Source organism: Myotis yumanensis, unplaced genomic scaffold, assembly GCF_028538775.1.
Source record: "Myotis yumanensis isolate MYYU_CA2020_CCGP unplaced genomic scaffold, mMyoYum1.0.hap1 SCAF_13, whole genome shotgun sequence".
Classification (NCBI taxonomy): Eukaryota; Metazoa; Chordata; class Mammalia; order Chiroptera; family Vespertilionidae; genus Myotis; species Myotis yumanensis.
This window is the reverse complement of record NW_027223764.1, coordinates 719,600-741,945: the sequence shown is the minus strand read 5'-3', so window position 1 is coordinate 741,945 and position 22,346 is coordinate 719,600. Positions and strand designations below refer to the sequence as shown.

The window sequence follows — 22,346 nt, the reverse complement described above, 5'->3', positions numbered from 1 at the left end:
CCGTCCAGGAAGCAGCGGGGTCCCGGCCGGAGGGGAGCGGAAGGCGGGCCACCTGCGCTCCCGCCGCCCCCGCCGCCGCCGGGTCTCCTCACTCACCCCGCCGCGCGGCTCGGGCGGAGCCCCTCGAACCCTGAGCCACAGGCCCCCCCGACGGCGCCCCAGGAGGGTCTGCGGGGAGCGCGGCCGAGCCTCCACCGGCCGGCGCCTTCCGCCCCCGCGCGGCCCGCCCATGGCCGCCGCCACCTGAGCTCAGGTGCGAAGGTGACGCGCTCAGACCGCGCGGCTCCGGGCGCAGGGCGCGGCCCAGGGAAGCTTCGCCCTCGAGCGCCGACCCGCCGCCCGGAGGGGGCCCGCGGCGGCGGCCGGAGGAGGAGGCGCGGCCGCACCCGGTGGCGGAGCGGGGGGCGCTGGTCGCCCCGAGGCCTCCCGCCCTCGCCGCCCGGACGCCGGAGACGAGCAGGACCCGGAGGCGCCGCGGGGAGGGTCCCGCCCCTCCCGCCCCTCCCGCCCGGCCGGTCCCGGCGCAGGTGAGCGCCCGCGGCCTCGCCCAGGTGGGGGCGCGCCCGCCGCCCGCCGCCCGCCCCGCACTCACCAGCGCCGCCGGCCCCTCGGCGGACCGCGGCCGCCTCCTGCTCCCTCCGCCGGCGCGGCGCTCCCGGGCCCCGCCTCGCCCCGCCCGGCACGCCGCGCTCCTCACGCCGAGCTCCCCGCGGCCTCGGCCCGGAGCCCCTCGCCGACCCGGCCGCGCTCCCACCGGCGCCGACTGCCCGAGCGGTGCCCACGACGGCCCCTGCGCACTGCGCACGCGCGCCGCGCCGCCGCGGCCCCCAGACGGCGGCCGAGATTCCCGAGCGGGCACTCCCAGGCCGCGAGACTACAACTCCCGGCAGGCCCCGCGCGGCTCGGCGAGCCTGGTATCCGGTGTCTGCCTGGTTCCCGGGGAGGAGGCTTCGGGCACGTCGGGGCGGGTCGCGCGCAGAGCTCTGGGCCCCTGGGCGGCGGAGCATCCTGGGATTCGTAGTTTTCGACAACAAGGGGCTTGGCTCGGGGGTGGGGCTCAGGATTCTCTGATGTCATCGCCTGGAATAGAGCTTCGCGGCACCGGGATCTCCAAAGACAGGCTTTGTCCATTTGCAGATAAGCTGTTTGCCAGCTGCCCCATCATCAGTGCAGGAAGCACAGACTCACTGTCTGTGGCGCGACCCGCAGAACCACGCTTCTCAGCTCCCGCGCCAATTCTGCGCCCTAACCATTCCTACCTAGAACTGGGGCCCCACCTCCTACCCTAGGGACCCGAGCCTCAGAGACACTTAAAGGGTCAGTGGAAAGTCTTTCAGAAAAGATGGAGAATAACCATGTCTTTTCATAAATACTTATTCATAGTTAGCATCTCTGTTGAGCACCTACTATGTGCCAAGTTCCGTGATGGGCACGAGGCCTACATCTGAGAACGAGGCGGGCTCCATCAGGCCTTCATGGAGCCTGTAGTCTGTAAGGGGAGCGAGTCCTTAAGACAATGATAGATGTTGGTGCCAGGCAGTAACTGGGCAGTTAGAGCGTGGGGGGGGGGGGGGGGGGGCTCTGGATGGGGGTGGTCAGCGAAGGCTCTCACCTGAAAGGTGAGAATTATTCAGACATGCCAAGGGCTGGGAGAGAATTACTGGCCGTGCCTTTCACAGAGCACGGCACCGCCGGGCTCTCGGGCCCTGTTTGTTGTGTCCTCCTTCCTTCCCTTCCCCTGCCCAGCCTTAGATCACATCCTTCCCTCTTCACCTCTGTACCAACTCTGTTCAGAATGTCCCTCCTAGAGGAAGGTGTGCAGGAGACAGATCCGTGCCCTGCAGGAGGACAAGCTGCAGCGGCCAGGACAAAGGTGCGAGTTAAATGCCAATGAGCCTGCGGGCCTGGCGGGAACTCTCCCGAGTTAACACCTCCCGTAGTTGGGAACTGGGTGAAAAGTCCGGGCCCGCCTGGCCAGCGTGGCTCGGTGGTTGAGCATCGGCCTATGACCTGGAGGTCACGGTTCCCTTCCCGGTCAGGGCAGATGCCCAGGTTGCAGGCTCGATCCCAGTGCGGGGCGTGCAGGAAGCAGCCTATCCATGATTCTCTGTCATCATTGATGTTTCTCTCTCTCTCTCTCTCTCTCTCTCTCTCCCCCCCTCTCTCTCCCTTCCTCTCTGAAATCAATAGAAATACATATTTTTAAAAAAAATAAAAGTCTGGGCCCTCATCCTGGCCTCCTCCTGACTTGATTCTGTTCATGAGGCAGAAAATCGGATTTGGAGTGTCTTTATTAGGATCCTAAAGGAAGCTTCAACTTTATCTCATCTGAACCAATGGGAAGTGGAAGACAGCTCAAGTCTTACCTGCGGAGACTTACTGTGCGCCCGTGGCAGCTCGCAGCACCTCGTTGTACTGGCCCTTAGCGACCAGCTGCTCCCCTCACAGCGTGTTCAGAGCCCCAGGCACGGATGGCAGTGAAAGCACCTCGCCAGCTTCATGGAAGGCTCCGGTCCTGGCTTTGACAGACTTCACCTTCCACATTCCCAAGACCACTGGTCCGTGTTCTTTCGGGAGACCCTGGTCGTGTGGCCCAGCAGACACCCGTCTTCTCCAGGCCTCGCATCCTCACCTGCTCACCAGGTGAAAGGGTTTGGTTTCCCCACAATCTGTGAACTGCCCAGAGCACTATTTCCTCTGGCCCACAGTGGCCTTTGGGGTTTTGTTTTGTTTTTTAATTAAATGTATTTTTATTGGTTTCAGGGAGGAAGGGAGAGGGAGAGAGAGAAAGAAACATCAAGATGAGAGAGAATCATAGATCGGCTGCCTCCTGCACGCCCCACACTGGGGATCAAGCCCACAACCCGAGCACGTACCCTGACTGGGAAACGAACTGTGAGCTCCTGGTTCATAGGTCAACACTCAACCGCTGAGCCACGCCGGCTGGGCTGGGCAGAGTTTGTTGTCGTTGTTGTTGTTAACTGAATGTGTGGCTAACGTTTAAATGTAGGGAAATTGCACATAAAAACCCAGATGTCACCTGCCTGATCCCTCTAAACATTTGAGCTTGCCTTTCCTAGCTAGAAGTTCTGGAAGGGGTCTCCAATTCAGGAATTCTAGAAGATTCTAGATGGGATATTCGAGACATACTTAAAATGAAAAAAAAAAGAAAAATCCCTTGTTTTTCTGAAATTCAAATGCAATGTCTTGTGTTTGATCTGAAAACCCTCTTAGACAGCGGTTCTCAACCTTCCTAATGCCGCGACCCTTTAGTACAGTTCCTCATGTTGTGCTGACCCCCAACCATAAAATTATTTTCGTTGCTACTCCATAACTATAATTTTGCTACTGTAAACAATATGTAATTATATATGTGTTTTCCGATGGTCTTAGGCGACCCCTGTGAAAGGGTCGTTCGGCCCCCAAAGGTGTCGCGACCCACAGGTTGAGAACCACTGGTCTTAGAGATCAGCCCACAGGGGCGGAGGGCCTCTCACACCCTCGGGAATCTTAGTCCTCATCGGTCTTCTCCTCTGGCGTTATTGACTGAGGGCTTAGAAATTCTTCCCTCGCTCGTATTGCCCAGCAAGCCCCAAAGGTTGTTTGACATTGAGAGCCACTTGCATAGACAGCGAGGGGAGCCAGAGATGGGACTCAGGCGAGGCTGCAGGGTTGGGGTCGGGGTTGGGGTTGGGGTTGCAGTGTAAGCAGGCCTGGGGGCAGCCTCCCGGGAGGAGAACTTGGGATCGGCCAGTAAATGCAGCAACAAAAACTGACAATCCTCTTCCGGCTTCTCCTCCTGCCTTGTTTGGATGGAGAGGTTCATTACGTAACTGTGCTTTCTTCAGTCTGTGGAATATTCCCTTGTTGAAATGACAGCCTGGGAGCCAACCAAGAACATTTGGGACCCACAGACAGTGTGAGGAATTCTGGAATGTCCCACTGATGCCAGAAGCCGGTCCGTCCTTGCTGCTTGACACAGTCGCTGCAGGGAAGAAACATCTGCACAGCATATGTTTCAAGGGACCTGGCGTATATGGCATACTGTTCTTAACACATTGCGTTCCGCTCACGAGTTTTCTCGTGTTTCTCGCGCCATCTGTTATGGACCTTAGATGTCAACACACTGTCTTGTCCACTGTGGGACTCGGTTACGGTGTTTTGGCCAGGTTCAAGCCTCAGACTAATGAAAGGATAGGGTCCTCTCACTGCCACGTGCAAGTCCCAGCTGGAGGGCAGGGCCCTCCCAGCACAATCATAGCCAACGGCTGTGGTTGTAAGCTTGAACCTATGGTCCGAACACGTAAGTCATTGATTGGCTGCCTCCTGCACGCCCCACACTGGGGATCGAGCCCGCAACTGTTGACCTCGTGGTCCTGGGCAGACCCTCAGCCACGGAGCCACGCCAGCCGGGCTGCCACTTACCTCTACGCCGTCACTGCCGTCCCAGCGCCAGGCCCCTCGCGTATAAAGCATCTGCGGTTCGCTCAGGAGCACTTGCTGAGCCCTTCGTGCCATGTGGAGAGGGCATGTGACGGGCCCAGAGCCACACAGGAAGTGACTGAGCACCGTTGCCCCTCGGATATCTGCCCCCCCCGCCCAGCGTCGACCCGGCCTATCCCCTCCCCTTAGCAGTGACCACCTTCTCACACTCGCCATGTTTATCTGACTTTCTGCACGCCTCCCTCGAGCGTGACCTCCACACACAGGCACTGTCTCTGTTTGGCTGGTCAGTTTATTCTCAGCGCCCGGAACAGAGATGCCTGGTCAGTGAGGAAGGCCACCGGTCCCGTTAGGAACGGGGTCAGCGTCCGAAGTCGAGGAGAGGAGCACCTCCAGGCCTAGCCCCCCACCCCCCTCCGCCCGTTCCTGCCACCGGAACACACAGGTCGATGACTCAGCCGAAGGACCATCGCTCAGAGGATTTTTATGGGAAAGAACGCGGTTGGGAGCCAGCAAGCGGGGAACACACAGCAGCGCTCAGCAGTGGGTCCCCGGACAAAGGGGTGATCTGTCTTTACTCGGGGAAATCCATGCATAAACATCAAGGTGAGCCCCGTCATCACATGCGAAGGTGGAGACCCCTGTGCCTGCGAACATGCCTACACACACATCACATGGCCAAAACCGGCACACAGCCTGGCTGGCGTGGCTCAGGGGCTGAGTGTCGACCTAGGAACCATGAGGCCACGGTTCTATTCCTGGTCAGGGTACATGCCCAGTTGCAGGCTCGATCCCCATTAGGGGGCCTACAGGAGGCAGCCAATCAGTGATTCTCTCTCATCATGGAGGTTTCTCTCTCTGAAATCAATTTTAAAAAATTTTTTTAAATATGCAAAACATCTCCAGCACAGGGAGAGGATTGTAGTAATGTAACGGAGGTTAGTGAGAAAGCCCTCGAGCGGGTCGGTAGAGGGCCTCCCAGGCCACGTAGACCAGCTGCGGGTTGAGCTGGACCAGGCCCTGGTTCTACAACTCAGCCCCATGGTCTCCCTGGAAAGACCGGGGGGTTGTTGAGGTTAAGGATGGCACGGGCAGGGAGAGGGGGTTCGCTGAGTGGGCCTCAGTCCTCCTGTCGCCTCAGCGAATCCCTGGGTGCTGTTCGCACAGCTTCTAACAATGGGGGCGAACTCCGTGGGTTCCCAGGGGCCTCCAAGCCAAGTTGGAAATTCTAGATGAGAGTCGATGGTGGGCTGCCTTCCAGGTGCCGGCCATACACTAACATACACGTATGTATTTCATGTATGAAGTAAGCATGAACCCCACTCTCTGGACCCAGCTCTTCCCCTGTTAGGTCCCCTGGAGAAACTGGGTAGCAGAGAGTTAAAAACAGCCTTCCCTATTTTTCAGAGTAAAAATGAAAGCTGGGAAGGAACTCGGGGGGCTGGCTTTGTGGCTGAGCAGTCAGCAGGCGTCCGCCCCGCCCCCCAACGTGCCCGGCTTCAGCCAAGAGGAGGAGGATGAGGCTCAGGCATTGCCACAGGGGGGCTGGGATTAAGTGACCTGCCTGGGATCGTCCTTCTGGAACTAATTTATAAAAATATGTTTTTATTGATTTCAGAGAGGAAAGGAGAGAGAGAGAGAGAGAGAAACATCAGTGATGAGAGAGCATCATGGATTGGCTGCCTCCTGCACGCCCCCCCCCCCCGCCCCCGGGCATGGAGCCCACAACCCGCGCCTGCGCCCCGACATGTGCCCTGGTTCCTAGGTGGACACCCAACCACCGAGCCACGCCCGGGGCCGTCCTGACCTAAGTTAGGGTTCATCTCCTGAGGCTAAGGTGGAAGGACCCCTGGGGACCGTCCCAGGAGGGGGGGCTCCGGACAGGCCTCAGCACTGTCCCCAGGACCTGGACGGAGGATGGAGGACGGAGGTATTGCCCTGCCCTCGCCGACTGGGACCGCTGCTGAGTGTCAATCAGCTCTTTTTTTCTTTTTTTGGTTAATCCTCACCCGGGGATATTTTCCCATTGATTTTTGGGGGAGTGGAGAGTGGAGAGAGGAAGACAGAGAAACGCCCACGTAAGAGAAGCACACCCATACGTGACCTGCGGGCGCCCTGACCGGCGGCCTGGCCGGGGAGGAGCCTGCAGGAGGCACATGCCCTCGACCACAACCCAACCCGACCCTTCGGGCCGCAGCCCACGTTCTACCCGCTGAGCCAACCGGCCAGGGCGCCACCGTCTCTTTAGAAACCATTTACTTTCACCTCAAAGCTGGGAGGCTCCCCCCCCCCCCCCCCGCACCCCCTCCTCACTCCTCCGGTACCCCCCCAGCCCCCCCACCGGAGGACTGGCCCGGCCGCTCTGAAAACAGCCGCCTCCCCCCCCCCCCCCCCCCCATGTAACCCGTCTCTGCCCCCCGCCCCGGGGCCTTCAGTCTGGACTCGAGGCCGGGCCGCAGGAGCCGCACAAACCCGGCCCCCGGGCGCACCCTCGCAGCTGAGACCAGGCTCCCACCGGGACTCCACTCCCTCCCCGCCTCCGCCTCCCCCCGGGTTTCCAGCAGCTGAAAGGGGGGCCGGTCGGACCCGCCCAGGCAGCAGGTGCAGGGCCCCGGGCAGACGCTGCACCCGATGGGGACGCCCCGGGCCCAGGCGGACAGGACCTCAGCGCCGCCCCTGCAGCCGCGCGTCCTGCACGATTCCCTTCCCGTTAAAGAGCTTCGCCCCATCCCTCACCCCGCACCGCAGGCCCCCCTGGCCTCACCCCGCACTGCAGGCCCCCATGGCCTCACCCCGCACCGCAGGCCCCCATGGCCTCACCCCGCACCGCAGGCCCCCATGGCCTCACCCCGCACTGCAGGCCCCCCCCATGGGCTCACCCCGCACCGCAGGCCCCCCCCATGGCCTCACCCCGCACCGCAGGCCCCCCCCATGGGCTCACCCCGCACTGCAGGCCCCCCCCATGGGCTCACCCCGCACTGCAGGCCCCCCCCATGGCCTCACCCCGCACCGCAGGCCCCCCCCCATGGGCTCACCCCGCACCGCAGGCCCCCCGCATGGGCTCACCCCGCACCGCAGGCCCCCTGCCCCCCCCATGGCCTCACCCCGCACCGCAGGCCCCCTGCCCCCCCCATGGCCTCACCCCGCACCGCAGGCCCCCTGCCCCCCCCATGGCCTCACCCCGCACCGCAGGCCCCCTCCCCCCCCCCCATGGCCTTACCCAGCGCTGCAGGCTGCCCAGTCCAGGTCCCCAGCTGGCTTCCCCTGCTAGGTTCAAGTCTTAACCTTTTTTTTAATCCTTCCCCCGTCCCCCCCAGATATTTTTCCATTGACTTCTAGAGAGAGTGGAAGAGAGGGAAAGACAGAGAGAAACATGATGTGAGAGAAACACATCCATTGGTTGCTTCCTGCATGTGCCCTGGGGCCGGGCAGGGGAGGAGCCAGCAACCCAGGTAGGCGGCCCTTGACCAGAATGAACCGGGACCTTTCGGTCCGCAGGTCGATACTCTATCCACGGAGCCAAACCGGTTAGGGCGCCTTTCATTTTTAAGTAAAACTGAAAAAGAGTGTTTGTGTTCCTCCCCACATTCCCACCTTGACGTTTCCACCACCACTGTAACTGTGCTCCGAGACTGGCGTTTATGGAGGTGATTAGGGTCAAACGAGGTCATGGGGTGGGTCCCTCATCCAAGAGGATTAGTGCCCTTCGAAGAAGAGACTCCAGAGAGCTCACCCTCCTCCCTCCCCCCAAACGCTGGGAGACTGAGCCAGAGGCAGCCTCCGCAAGCCCAGAAACAGGTCTCCCCAGCACTGGGCTCAGCCCAGACCTCCATCTTGGACTTCCCAGCCGCCAGGGCTGTGAGCGATAAGTTTCTGCCTAAACTACCCAGCGTGTGGCCTTTTGTTATAGCAGCCCAAGGACTAAGATGTGTGGTCAAGTCTGCAACTTTTTTTTTTTTTAATTGATTTCAGAGAGGAAGGGAGAGGGAGGGAGAGAGAGAGAAACATCAATGATGAGAGAATCCCTGGGGATCTCGAGCCTGCAAACCGGGCATGTGCCCTGACCAGGAATCGAACTGTGACCTCCTGGTTCATACGTTGATGTTTAACCCCTGGGCCAGGCCAGCTAGCAAGCCTGCAACTCCTAAATATGAAGCCTGATGAGGTGTGGTGAAGCATCCATCTTATATAAGAACTGCTGTTTGAGATTTTAACCCTCTATTTCTGGCTTCTGTAGATGCTTGCTGGCTTAAATAATAAGGAAAATAAGACTGCTCCCATTCCAGAGAGGCCATTAAACCTTCCCCGGACGAAGTTATCAGTGCTGGCGTCAGGCCAAGCCCTTGGTCGAGGCCTCAAAGCCCCAGCACATAGGGCCCTTTAAGAACTTGCAAAGGGGACCGGAAAGCACCATATAAGGGAGACCAAGAGGGTAAAATCGTATAAATATGAGAAACTTGGTGTGCGGTACCACCCAGAACTTGAGATCCATTTCCTCTGGGCCCGCGCGTAGTACATGTAACTCCATCTCTCTAAGCGTTGCTTGGTTCTTCTCCGGTTTTTCTGTCACAGTGCGACCACCACCAGCTCAGGACGCTCCTCTAACACCCAGAAAGCTCCCTGTAGCCACCGAATCGCTGTCCAGGCTCGCCCGCCCTAGGCTAGTTTTGCCCGTCCTTGAACCTCCCGTCCACGTAACTGCAGCCGCCGTCACGCTGGCCTTGGGATCTAACTGCTTCTGTTCAGCCCTCCGTCCGTGCGGCGTCTCTGTGTCACCGTGTGCGAATAGTCTGTCCTGTCTGTCGCTGCGTGGCCTTTCATTTCGTGAGTGATGCACCGTTTCTCTCTTCTGTGGGGGGCATTGGGGTGCTTCCCCCTGTCCTTTTCTCTTGCTGCTTCCTTGGCCCCCAGCTCAGCGGGGGCTGGTGGCAGTCCTTGCATTTCTCCCACTTCTCTTGTCCTCATGTAAGCCCGTGATAAGGCCATCCATGTGGCTCCGCACCCACCAGCCGCCCCCCCACCCCCCCGCCCCCCGTTGTCCCCCTGCCCCCCGCCCCCCGTCTCTGGCCCACAGCCCTTCGCCAGCTCATGCTTTTGTTGTAGGACCATCGGCATTGTTTACACGGCCGGCAGGGGTGGGGAACGTCTGGCCGAGGGCCACGTCAGGGGCATGAAAATCGTGGGGTCCGGCCATGCCAAGCGTGAGGGGTGAGTAAGATGTTGACCAGATGCAGCAGCTGCCTTTGAAGGTGATGATTCTGCACGGCCTGCGGAGGATGATGCTATAAATACCCACATGGCCCTTGGCAGGAAGACGGCGCCCCGCCCCTGGTCTAGGACATCTGCTTGTGCAAAGAACGAAATGGCCGCCTCTCCGTGACCTCAGCCCTGGCCCAGGACGCTGTTTTGAGGAGCTGTTACTGGTGCCAGACAGGCCTGAGCCCCAGCCCCCTCCCTCCCTGGCACCTGTGAGCCCCCCACTTCAGTGCTGGGAGCTTCAGTTTCCTCGTTGGCGGGATGATCCTTCCGCTGCCCACAGGTGGTGAGGACGGGGCCCAGCGCATAGTAGGTGCTGTCAGACGGTGTCCACCGCCCGTGGGCAGAGGCGTGTGCCCTCTGCCCGCCCCCCCTCACGCCTGGACTCCCCGTCTTCACTTCCCAACAAGCAGGCCTCCCTCTGGACGCGCTCCTGCTGCCCTGAAATGCCCTCCTCCCTCTGGTGCCCGCACGCCACCCCCGCCTGTTTGCTTTGGACGTGGGAGGCCGGCCAGGGAGTGGCGGGCCTGCCCATGCGGCTCCTCACAACAAAAGCTGCGCCTGACTCACGGCTGGGAGAAGCCGGCACATCCCACACCTGCGGGCCGTGGGCTCCCCGTGGGCGGGCGGGGGGCGGGGGGCGGGGGGGGCGCAGGCAGAGGGACGGGACAGGTGCCCTTCAGCCAGGCACAGGGTACAGGCTCTGCCCTGGGAAAGGAGAGGGGACGCTGAAGGGGCTTTTCTTTAACTTAAATAAATTGTTTTTAAAATGTATATTTATTGATTTCAGGGAAAGAGAAAGAGAGAGAGAAAACATCAATGATGAGAGAGAATCACGGATCGGCTGCCTCCTGCATGCCCCACACTGGGGATCGAGCCCACAACTCGGGCCTGTTCCCTGACCGGGAATCAAACCGTGACCTCCTGGTTCTTGGGTCCATGTTCAGTCACTGAGCCACACTGGCCGGGCCGGGAATGTTTGCTTTTAAACCAACTGGTGCAGCCACTTCTGGAAGGTGCGCACAGTGTGGCCGCAGCGGCGCTCTCCGTCCCAGGAGGCTGCAGCCGTCCCCCAGGTGGGAACGGGGACCTGGCCGCATGGCCCTTCATGGGGCGGTCAAGAGTGGCCCTTCCCTTTAGACAGAGCGGCCGGCTTGCCGTCGCTCCCAGTCAGGCTGTTTGGCGCCCTCTCCACCCGTCACTCCTGTGCGAGCCCCTCAGCGCCCCGGATCACAGCCAACGCTGCTGCTGCTTTTTAAAATCTTCTCCTGAGGGTATTTTCCCCATTGATTTTATTTATTTATTTATTTATTTTTAAAATATATTTTATTGACTTTTTACAGAGAGGAAGGGAGAGGGATAGAGAGTTAGAAACATCGATGAGAGAGAAACATCGATCAGCCGCCTCCTGCACACTCCCCACTGGTGATGTGCCCACAACCGAGGTACATGCCCTTGACCGGAATCGAACCTGGGACCCTTCAGTCCGCAGGCCGACGCTCTATCCACTGAGCCAAACCGGCCAGGGCCATTGATTTTTTTTAGAGAGAATGGAGGGGGAGGAGGAGGGGGGAGAGCGAGAGGGAGAGAGAAGCATCGATGTGAGAGACACATTGATTGGTTGCCTCCCATTTGCACCCTGTCTGGTTCGATTCCAGGTCAAGGGCATGTACCTGGGTTTCAGGTTTGCTCCCTGACGCTGGTCGGGGTGCCTGCGGGAGGCAACCGGTTGATTAACTGTCTCGCATCAATGTTTCTCTCCCCCCCCCCCACCCACCCCCCACTCCCTTCCACTCTCTCTGCAAAGCAATGGAAAAATATTCTCAGGTGAGGATTAACCAAATAATAATAATAATAAGTAACCAGCAGTGCCGGTAGGAGGGGCGACAATGGTACCTGGTGCAGAACTGAGTTCGCTCCCCGGGTTACCCCAGCGTGGCTTCTCCCTGCCCCGGGGGTGGGGGGCGGCCTGCACCCAGCAGTCCTGGCAGGCGTGTGGGTGGCACGTGAGACGCTGAGCCGACTAGCACTGGGTCACTGCTTTGGGAACATGGCTGTAGCTTTAAATTCCAGTCTCAGACAGTTCCACTTGTAAGAAGGGTTTGTCAGGTCAGCGCAAGAATGTTTGTCTCCGAACTTGTACTTCCCAAGTCCAGAGATTTCTGTGACATCAACACCGCGGACGTCGGGGTGACTCAGCCTCGCCCGGAATGTGCAAAAGTTCCCTCTCAACCCCGAGCAGGGAGGCTGGTTCCTGGCGAATTCCTGCCACTCAAGGGCCGGTTCCCATTCTTGAGGCGGGGCTCGCCCCCTGGCGGAGAAGGCTGGCACCTCTGGATTCTAGCCGATGGCGCCCACAGGAGGGTGAGAGAGCCCAGGCTTGTTCTTGGATTATGGCTATTATTGTTTTTTGTCCTGGGTGAAGAAGACAATCCAGTGTGAGGGGTGAGGGGGGACCCCGCTGAGGAACTGGTGGCAGCGGCGGCAGCCCCATCCTCCGGCCCTTACCCCGACCCCACACGGGTCAGCAGCCGGGCCTCAGCCACAGCCACAGCTGCAGAGAGGAACCTGCCCGCAGCTCACCAGCCGGCACGCGGCCCCCCCTGCCCTGTTTCCAGGTGAGAACACAGCCCTCGGCCCGACTGTGGCTGGCGAGGCCGTGAGCTGGTCCTTGTGAGCCGCCCGGACTCGTGACCCGCACCCCGGGTGTGATTACAAACACGCGTCGCTTTCAGCCACCAAACAGCGGCACTTCGTTCCATCGCAATAGGAACCAGTCGGCAACGTGGGGAGAAAGGCTCTCTGACCTTCCCGCTCCCGAGCCCCGGGGCTCCTTTTAAAGTGGCAGAACGGCCCGGCCGGCGAGGCTCATTGGCTGAGCGTCGGCCTATGAACCAGGAGGTCACGGTTCGATTCCCGGTCAGGGCCCAGGCCCAGATCGTGGGCTTGATCCCCAGTGGGGGGCGTGCAGGAGGCAGCTGGTCCATGATTCTCTCTCATCATGGATGTTTCTCTCTCTCCCTTCCTCTCTGGAATCAATTAAATATATTTAAAAACAAATTAAAAAATAAAGTGGCGGGATGGTCAGCGAGTCAGTCACTCTGCACCTCACAGCTGCTTCCTTCCCTTCCTGCCTCTGGCTCCTGCCTGGCCCACACTGCCGGGGACCACAGCCAGGGAGGTGGCATCCCCAGAGGGAGGGGTGTTTCTGTTGGGGATCCCACCAAAGAGCCCCAAGAATGCAAAGTCGAGCTGGGCTCCAGGGGCCTTAGGGAGTCAGTGATGGCAAATGGACTCACGTCGCCACTGCTTTCCGCCCTCAGACAGCACAAAGGTGGGTGCTATGGTCTGAACGTGCCCCCCCAGAATCCACATGGTGAAACCTCCCCCCAAAAGTGATGGAAGCAGGGACGGGCCTTTGGGAGGTGTTAGCTCACACGGGTGGAGGCCTCACAAATGGGGTTAGCGCCCTTATAAAGGGGCCTCAGCACGCCGCCCCGCCTGGTTGACCACATGAGGACCAGGGAGGAGCTGGCCGTGCATGAGCCGGAGGGGGACCCCCCAGACACCACACCATGTCTGCCAGCATCTGACCTGGGACTTCCAGACCCCAGGCCTGGAAGTAACACATCCCTGCTGTTTACACGGTCACACGCCGCCCGTAGCTCAGCCAAGAGCAGACGGAGACGATGGCACCAGCTCCACCGAGGCCGTTGCTCACGGGAAAGCCAGCTGACACCTGGGTATTCCCTTCAACATCACTTTATTCTCCTTTATGCAGAGCCGTGGGAGAGAAAACACCCCGTAGATTCTTCTGGAAGCTGTCAAGATGCTGGGAAGATGAACGAGAAGCTGACGTAGATCGGGCTGCCCACAGTTTGGATTTGTAAGACCTACAAGATGAAGCAACGCAAAGGCAGTGGGGCTGGAACACGAGCTCGGGGCCCCGCAGAGGGGAGGCCCTTCGCTTTCAACTCTGGCTGCTCATTTGAGTCACCTGGCGAAGGCCTTTAAAATACACTTAAAATGTGTAAGTATATGCCCGGCCGGCGTGGCTCAGGGGTGGAGCATCGACCCATGAACCAGGAGGTCAGGGTTCGATTTCCGGTCAGGGCACAGGCCCGGGTTGCGGGCTCAATCCTCAGTGTGGGTGTGCAGGAGGCAGCCGATCCACGAGTCTCTCTCATCATTGATGTTTCTCTCTCTCTTCCTTTCTGAAATCAATACAAATATATTAAAAAACAACAACAACACCTGTAGTGATTTGTACCTTAATGGAACTGATTAGAGAGAGAGAGAGAGAGAGAGAGAGAGGAGAAACGACCACTCACTTGGCTCTTGCAGGTCGGCCTGACAAACTGGAACTTCTGCAGGATGGGCTTGGTCCCGAAATCCTGCCACTGGCCGTCCACCCACGCATGCGCCCTGATCTCGTACTTGACCAGGCGCTGGGGCCACAGGCTGACCAGGCCGTGCTCGCAGACCTCGGAGGGGATCCCCACGTCCGCCGGCCTGATTCTCTGCAAGGAGAGCCGCCGCCTCAGGGGGGGCTGACTATGCAGCCCCTGGCCCCTGGCGTCTCCCAGAATCCCACTTCCTGGGCGCCTGCTGCGGAGTCAGCTGCCGTCTGAGCCCTGACCACGTGCCAACCGCTGGCCGACGGACCGGGGTTCTGCCAACCCGGACTAACCGAGCTCCTTGACCTGGAAGGCCTTCATGGCGCTTTGCCAGAACGTAAACACCCATGTGGCTCGGTGGTTGATGTCACCCTCGTGAACCAGGAGGTCACGGTTTGATTCCTGGTCAGGCCACAGGCCCAGGTTGTGGGCTTGATCCCCTGGGGGCACTTCCTGTTGCCTCCACAGACAAATGACCACCTCAAACCACCGTCCATCGTGTAGGAAATGAAGAGGAACTAAGCCCCACAGGTGGATCCAGAGCCTAGAATCCCCCCGTCCCACTCCCCCCGCAGCTGTGCCAATAGAGGCACGTGACCAGGAAGGCACTCAGCCTGAGGGCTGCACCTGCTACGTGAGCTCACACTAGTTGCAATCAATCAAACGCATCAGGTCTGTGAGTGGGACTGGCACGGGACTGGCACCAGCCTGGCGGCACACTCTGCTAGCTGCTAAGTAACGACTGCTCGGCTGTTATTGATGTGGGTAGCCTGGGCCCCGAGGCCGTCTCGGGGGGGCCCCCGCCCTGTCGCCATCCCCTCACCTGCATGTAGAAGCTGTAGGAGGTACTGTTGTTTCGGATGCCCCTCATGGCAAAGAAGAACCCGTAGATGGCAATCATTTCCGAATACGACGTGTACTCCTAAGTTGGGACAGAAATGACAACGTGACAAGGGAAATCCGCAGCGTTCACAGGCCAGGGGACAGCCCGGCCGGCGGGCTCAGTGGTTGAGTCTTGACCTATGAACCAGGAGGTCAGGGCACATGCCCAGGTTTCGGGCTCGATCCCCAGTACGGGGCGTGCAGGAGGCAGCCAATGGATGATGTTTCTCTCTCATCATTGATGTTTCTATCTCTCTCTTCCTCTTTGTCTAAAAGTCAATAAAAAACATATTAAGAAAGAAAAAATAGGTCCCCCCCTCACAACCTTAAACACAGGCGTGGAGCGGTTTCTCTCACGGAGCAGAGGCTCTCTGTGTGGGGGCCGGGGGGGGGGGGGAGGGGGAGCCCTAACCCAGTCTGCCCAGGCCTTTCCCAGTTCTAGGACAGAAAGCCCAGCATCCCAGGGACACGCCCCCACCCCTGGGAACCGGAACAGCGGGCCACCCTCGGGGAAACGTTGGACATGCCCATCGGGTCGCTGACGGGCCTGTCCCAGGCCCCTGTCTTGGGAAGTTTATTTCCTGGGGGGCGGTGAGCGTGCGGCAGAGGCCCCTCCAGCTTCCTCTTCTGCCCCGGGCTTCGCACCAGAGGTCAGAGGGATCCTGCCACGATCCCCGCCCACGCCCAGCGCCAGTACCTTATAGAAGAGCAGCCCGAACCTCACCGCCTGGTGGGGGAGGTCTTTCGCGAAAGCCATGTCGCCCCCGCACTCCATCTGCAAAGAGAACAGTTTACCGGCAGCCTGATCACCTTTTGAAGATATACATGTTTATTGATCTCAGAGAGGAAGGGAGAGGGAGAGAGAGAAACATCAATGATGAGAGAGAATCATGGATCGGCTGCCTCCCGCACGCCCCCCACTGGGGATCAAGCCCACAGCCCGGGCCTGTGCCCTGAGCAGGAATGGAACCGTGACCTCCTGGTTCCTAGGTCGATGCTCAACCCCTGAGCCACGCCGGCCGGGCCCTGACATCAGCTCCACATGAGCTCCCCGGTCCTCACAGCCCCACTGCGCCGGGGGGAGTTCTGTCCCAGGTCCTGCCTTCAGTCCTCGGCCGGACCACAGTGTTCACCGAAAACCTACTCGGTGCCAGGCACCGGCTCACGGCCTTCAGAGAACGCAAAGACGAGAGCGAGAGACGGCCGAGGAGTCGCCCCGGAAACAACACGTGACCCGAGTGCCCTGATCACGAGGCAGAGGATGGTCACAGCCACGGTCACGGTCACGGGCAAAGGGGGCCACGAGGCCAGCTCCACGTCCACGTCCACGTCCACGTCCGCCTCCTCCACCTCCACCCCCACCCCACCCCACCCCACCCCACCCCACCCCCACCCCCACCTCCACCACCTCCACCTCCACCTCTACCTCCACCTGCCGGCTGGGCTGGGGGAGTGGATTTCAGGAGGCTGACGTTGGTGGCAGGGGAGAAAGGCAGGAGGTGGGAGGGGCCCGCAGGACTGAAGAGGGCGGTGGACACTTCCTGGGGACTTCCTCTCCCCTCCCTCCCTCGCCCCTGCTCGTCAGAGTCCAGCCCTGAACTAGGTCTCAGAGCAGCTCGGTCCATGGGGTCCTCTCCTGGGGGCGGGGCCTGAGCGCTGTGGTTTGCACGTTACAAAGGCTATTTGTTGAGCTGAACTGCATTTTAACGAGAAACTCAGGCAGCGTCAGAACTCAAACACTGCCCATTTCATCCCCAAACACGTGGGGCTGGAGACGCACCAGAAGCCCAGCCGCTCGCATGGACCGTTCACAAAGGGGGAAATGCCGCAGGAGGCCGCTCCCATTCACAGCAAGACAGGAAACGCACACGGAGGCCCAGAGGCCGCTGTGTCCTCGGGGAACAGAAGGGACCCCCGCGCCGGCCCGGTGCCCGGGAGGCCGCTCCTCTGTCGCCGCGGGGAGGGGAGTCATTGGGTCCCGAGTTCGTTCACGTGAATTAAGAACAAAAAGGCAGCACTTTCCTCTCTCGAGAATCTCCTGTGAGAGAATGACTCCAAGTGCAGCTGGAGAAACCACGTGTGTAAATATGTCGACCACACAGGCGTCCATAACAGCCAACTAATCACGAGAAACACCGCACACCTTCTAGGCCAAGGGATGGAGCGCAGCGCGGGCTACAGGGTCTCCCCCGGGAAGAGCTGGCAGCCATTAAAAATGGTGTCGGGGAGCCCGGCTGGCGTGGCTCAGGGGCTGAGCGTCCACCTATGAACCAGGAGGTCAGGGTTCGATTCCCGGTCAGGGCACAGGCTGGGGTTGGGGGCTCGATCCCCAGTGGGGGGCGTGCAGGGGGCAGCTGATCAATGATTCTCTCTCATTGATGTTTCTCTCTCTCTCCCTCACTCTTCCTCTCTGAAATCAATAAAAACGTATTTTTTAAAAAGGGTGAAAGGCAATAAAATGTAATAAGGTGTTAGCAATGCTTGTCTGTGGATGAGGGATCTGAGGGTATGTATTTGATGTGTATTTTCTTTCAACTTCTCTGCATTTGGAAACATTTCAATAATGAAATGTTCAATAATGTGGCATTGGTGCTCTAGCTGGTTTGGCGCAGTGAATAGAGCGTCGGCCTGCAGACTGACGGGTCCTGGGTTTGATCCCCCATCAGGGCACATGCCGAGGCCCAGATGTCCCCACCTGGAAGGCCCAGAGGTTTCAAATGCAAATGCTTCTCCAGAGAAAGCAGTCAGAGAGGCAGCCCATCACGATAATCAATAATCGATAATCGCTCTGGCGGGGCCTGCGACTCACCGCGTGGTAATGGTTGGCCGTGACCCGGATCAGCCAGGACTCGGGGAAGAAGTTCAGGTGCCTCAGCACGTCCAGGTCTTGGCCTGGAGGGAACGCAGAGGGAGCGTGTTAACGGGTTTGCTCATCCGAGAGTCGCCACCCGTCTCATCTACAGAGAAAAGGGCAGGAGTCAGAGCGGAGGCCTCCCCAGGCCCGGACTCACAGGGTGAGCGGGACCCGTGGGACGTTACAAAGCCCCTCCCCAAAGCGTCCCCCACCTGCCCAAGTGGGGGGAGCCCCTCCCCAAAGCGTCCCCCATCCCGCCCAAGGGGGGGAGCCCCTCCCCAAAGCGTCCCCCACCTGCCCAAGGGGGGGGAGCCCCTCCCCAAAGCGTCCCCCATCCCGCCCGAGGGGGGAGCACCTCCCCAAAGCGTCCCCCATCCCGCCCGAGGGGGGAGCACCTCCCCAAAGCGTCCCCCACCTGCCCAAGGGGGGGGAGCCCCTCCCCAAAGCGTCCCCCATCCTGCCCCAGCGGGGGGAGCCCCTCCCCAAAGCGTCCCCCATCCCACCTGATCGGGGGGAGCCCCTCCCCAAAGTGTCCCCCATCCCGCCCCAGCGGGGGGAGCCCCTCCCCAAAGCGTCCCCCATCCCGCCCGAGGGGGGGAGCCCCTCCCCAAAGTGTCCCCCATCCCGCCCGAGGGGGGGAGCCCCTCCCCAAAGTGTCCCCCATCCCGCCCCAGCGGGGGGAGCCCCTCCCCAAAGTGTCCCCCATCCCGCCCGAGGGGGGGAGCCCCTCCCCAAAGTGTCCCCCATCCCGCCCGAGGGGGGAGCACCTCCCCAAAGCGTCCCCCACCTGCCCAAGGGGGGGAGCCCCTCCCCAAAGCGTCCCCCATCCTGCCCCAGCGGGGGGAGCCCCTCCCCAAAGCGTCCCCCATCCCACCTGATCGGGGGGAGCCCCTCCCCAAAGTGTCCCCCATCCCGCCCCAGCGGGGGGAGCCCCTCCCCAAAGCGTCCCCCATCCCGCCCGAGGGGGGGAGCCCCTCCCCAAAGTGTCCCCCATCCCGCCCGAGGGGGGGAGCCCCTCCCCAAAGTGTCCCCCATCCCGCCCCAGCGGGGGGAGCCCCTCCCCAAAGTGTCCCCCATCCCGCCCGAGGGGGGGGAGCCCCTCCCCAAAGTGTCCCCCATCCCGCCCGAGGGGGGAGCCCCTCCCCAAAGCGTCCCCCATCCCGCCCGAGGGGGGAGCACCTCCCCAAAGCGTCCCCCATCCCGCCCGAGGGGGGGAGCACCTCCCCAAAGCGTCCCCCACCTGCCCAAGGGGGGGAGCCCCTCCCCAAAGCGTCCCCCATCCTGCCCCAGCGGGGGGAGCCCCTCCCCAAAGCGTCCCCCATCCCACCTGATCGGGGGGAGCCCCTCCCCAAAGTGTCCCCCATCCCGCCCCAGCGGGGGGAGCCCCTCCCCAAAGCGTCCCCCATCCCGCCCGAGGGGGGGAGCCCCTCCCCAAAGTGTCCCCCATCCCCGCCCGAGGGGGGGAGCCCCTCCCCAAAGTGTCCCCCATCCTGCCCCCAGCGGGGGGAGCCCCTCCCCAAAGTGTCCCCCATCCCGCCCGAGGGGGGAGCCCCTCCCCAAAGCGTCCCCCATCCTGCCCCGGGGCGGGGCAGGGGGCTGAGATCCGATAGTGCCTTCCGAGTGCCTCGGAGCAACTTGGACCAAACTGCCTGGCTCCGTCGCCCGCCCCGGGTTCTAGAGCTGTGGGTTTTATCTGGGTAACCGGACGTGGCTGTGAAAACATCCTCAGCAGCCCGGCCGGGGTGGCTCAATGGTTGAGCGTCGACCCAGGAACCGAGAGGCCACCCGTTCGATTCCTGGTCAGGGCACATGCCCTGGTTGCAGGCCCGATGCCCAGTAGGGCAGGCAATCGATTGATGTTTCTCTCTCATCGATGTTTCTATCTGTCTCTCTCCCTTCCTCTCTCTCTAAAGATCAATAAAAGCATTTAAGAAAAGAAAGAAAAACTCCTCAAATGCCCTTTCAGACACAGAGATCTCGCTGGGTGGCCTGCTGGGCCACCCCGAACACACTCCCCGGGGTGGTGTCTCCTCCTCTGTCCCAGTCCGAGCTGCCCCCGGGCCCAGCCTGAGGGTGGGGAACTCCAGGCTGGACCACACACGCCCCAGGGTTCCCCCCAAACTCGGACATGGGCACCCCAAGGGGCCGCCGCCAGGAGGCCGGGCTCGGGGAGGCCGTCGGTGGCCCTGGCAGCTTGTGCTCCACGTCCATCAGCCCCTTCCGTCCGCCTCCAAGCTTCCTGGAAGCTCCACGATGACCATTGTACAGACAGATAAACTGAGCCCAGGCAGCCACTCCCCAAAGCCTCACACGGCTCAGGAGTGACCATGAGGGATCTCAGCAGACACCTTTGGAACTGCCGGGCGGGCAGATCCCCAACAGCCTCCCACGGACGCACTCCATGTCCTCAGAAGCTCGGCTGGTGGCTAAGTGGTTAGAGCAAAGCCCCGCACCCTGTTTGCTCAGTGGTTAGAGCACGCCCGCCCCCGCAGGCTCACCTCTGATGATGCCGTGCAGACGCAGGCAGAGGAAGAGCTCCATGAAGCCGTACTCCATGTCCTGGTCCAGGAAGCAGGTCTTCTTGGGGAAGCTGGTGGCGCAGAGAGAACAAAGGCCTCAGAGAGCTGCTCTCTGGAGCGAGCAAGGCAGCCAGAGCTCTCGGGGGTGGGGGGGGGGGGGGGGGGGGGGGGCGGGGGGAGGGTAGGGAAGCGGGAATCCGAGGAGATAACCTTGTGAAGGCCGCAGGCCATGACCGCGAGACAGATGGCTCTGTTCCCCGCTCCGCCTCCTGCTGAGCCTCGCGCATAGTAGGTGCCCAGCAAACACTTGCCAAGTGACCGACGCGCATAGTAGGTGCCCAGCAAACACTTGCCAAGTGACCGACGCGCATAGTAGGTGCCCAGCAAACACTTGCCAAGTGACCGACGCGCATAGTAGGTGCATAGCAAACACTTGCCAAGTGACTAATGCGCATAGTAGGTGCATAGCAAACACTTGCCAAGTGACCGATGCGCATAGTAGGTGCCCAGCAAACACTTGCCAAGTGACCGACGGGAACACACAAGTCACTTTACAGAGGATTTGAGACTCACTTTCCCACTGAGCCTCCCAGGCTCCCGGGACAGACGGAGGGCGGGTCTCATCGGCTCCACTTTATGGGCGAAAACAGTGGCTCAGCCAGGACTTGGACTTGGGGTGTCTGAGGCCCTCCCAGCAAGGGGCCCTTTGACTGGGGGGCCAGCGGAGGCCCTTCCAACGCGCTTTCGGGTAGAACCAAAAAGGAGCAGGGTCAGCCCTGGCCGGCGTGGCTCATACGAAGGGTCTCAGGTTCAATTCCCGGCCAAGGGCAGGTCAAGGCCACACACCTGGGTGGCAGGTTCCATCCCCGGCCCCAGTTGGGGTGCCTTTGGGAGGCAACCAACCTCTCTCTCTCTCTCTCTCTCTCTCTCTCTCTCTCTCCCTCTCTCCCTCCCTCCCTCCCTCCCTCCCTCCCTCCCTCCCTCTCTTCCACTCTCTAAAAATCAATGGAAAAAAAGATTCTTGGGTAAGGGTTAACAACAGAAACTAATAATGAATAACATTTTAACAAGGAACAGGCCGGCGGGTAAGTGACCGGTGTCCACAGTCACAACACAACTCGCCTCACCTACGGTCGCCTCTCACACGTGGGGACGCGGACGGCGTTCGCCACGTCCCTTTGGAAACGCAGTCACTCACTCGGGCAGAGCCCGGTGCCGGCCCAGGCGCTTCTCGGTGATTTTTCCATGAATCAGGTGCTGTCCCGGCAGACTGAGCGCCCCCCGCCCCGGGTCCGCACGGCCGTCGCCTCCGCTGGAGGCCCCAGCCTGGCTGGGCCACGCTCCCCACAGCGTCGGGGAGGCCCCGGGAGGGAGGCGTGGGGGCTGGGGAGTCGGAGGAGGAAGGTGAAGGGCTGGTGCCGTGACCCTCAGAGCCAGGGCGACCGCCACCTCCTCGCACCGGGAAAGGCCCGGGCTCAGGCTGGTCAGTGCGGCATGGCTCTCAGTGGGGTTCATGGTCTCCGCCCCCCTCTACGTGGCCGAGCCTGGTCCATCCCAAAGGGAGAAAATGGCCCGGCCCGCGTGGCTCAGTGGTTGAGCATCGACCTGTGAACCGGAAGGTCAGGGTTCGATTCCCGGTCAGGGCCCAGGCCCGGGTTTCGGGCTCCATCCCCAGTGGGGGGCGTGCAGGAGGCAGTCGATCCGTGATTCTCTCTCATCACGGATGTTTCTCTCTCTCCCTCTCCCTTCCCCCTTCCTCTCTGAAACCAATAACAATATGTTTTGAAAAAGAAAAGGAAAATGGTGGCCTGCACTGCCAACTCCTGAAATCTCAGAGCCTCCACCCCGGCGGTCAGTACCCCTGCTCGCGGGCCGCAAGGCCGGCCGGCACAGCCGGGATCTGCCAGGCCTCCCGAGGCCTCCCAGCCGGGCGCCCACCGACCGGCCCCTCTCGGCCGCCTGGTGGGGACACGCTGCTCCATCCATGTCTGCCCT

At 61.0% G+C, this 22,346-nt stretch overlaps 2 protein-coding genes across 7 annotated transcripts in view; both read right to left on the bottom strand.

Annotated features, from left to right (window-relative positions):
- The window catches only part of PLEKHA1 (pleckstrin homology domain containing A1), a 36,214-nt gene extending 35,430 nt beyond the window's left edge, over positions 1–784 (bottom strand). For all 6 annotated transcript variants that reach the window (XM_070432017.1, XM_070432024.1, XM_070432022.1 and 3 more), the window contains exon 1: positions 593–784. The gene's annotated coding sequence lies outside the window, so the exon portion shown is untranslated. The remainder of the gene's footprint in view (positions 1–592) is intronic.
- A 10,733-nt stretch (positions 785–11,517) lies between these two features.
- BTBD16 (BTB domain containing 16) overlaps positions 11,518–22,346 on the bottom strand; it is a 33,144-nt gene continuing 22,315 nt past the window's right edge. Inside the window, exons 12-18 of the mRNA XM_070433228.1 lie at positions 20,331–20,422; positions 17,788–17,870; positions 15,676–15,753; positions 14,920–15,018; positions 14,031–14,219; positions 13,294–13,592; positions 11,518–12,114 (exon numbers count right to left, since the gene is read on the bottom strand). Coding sequence (XP_070289329.1) covers positions 13,524–13,592; positions 14,031–14,219; positions 14,920–15,018; positions 15,676–15,753; positions 17,788–17,870; positions 20,331–20,422 — 610 coding nt within the window. The 3' untranslated portion in view covers positions 11,518–12,114; positions 13,294–13,523. The remainder of the gene's footprint in view (positions 12,115–13,293; positions 13,593–14,030; positions 14,220–14,919; positions 15,019–15,675; positions 15,754–17,787; positions 17,871–20,330; positions 20,423–22,346) is intronic.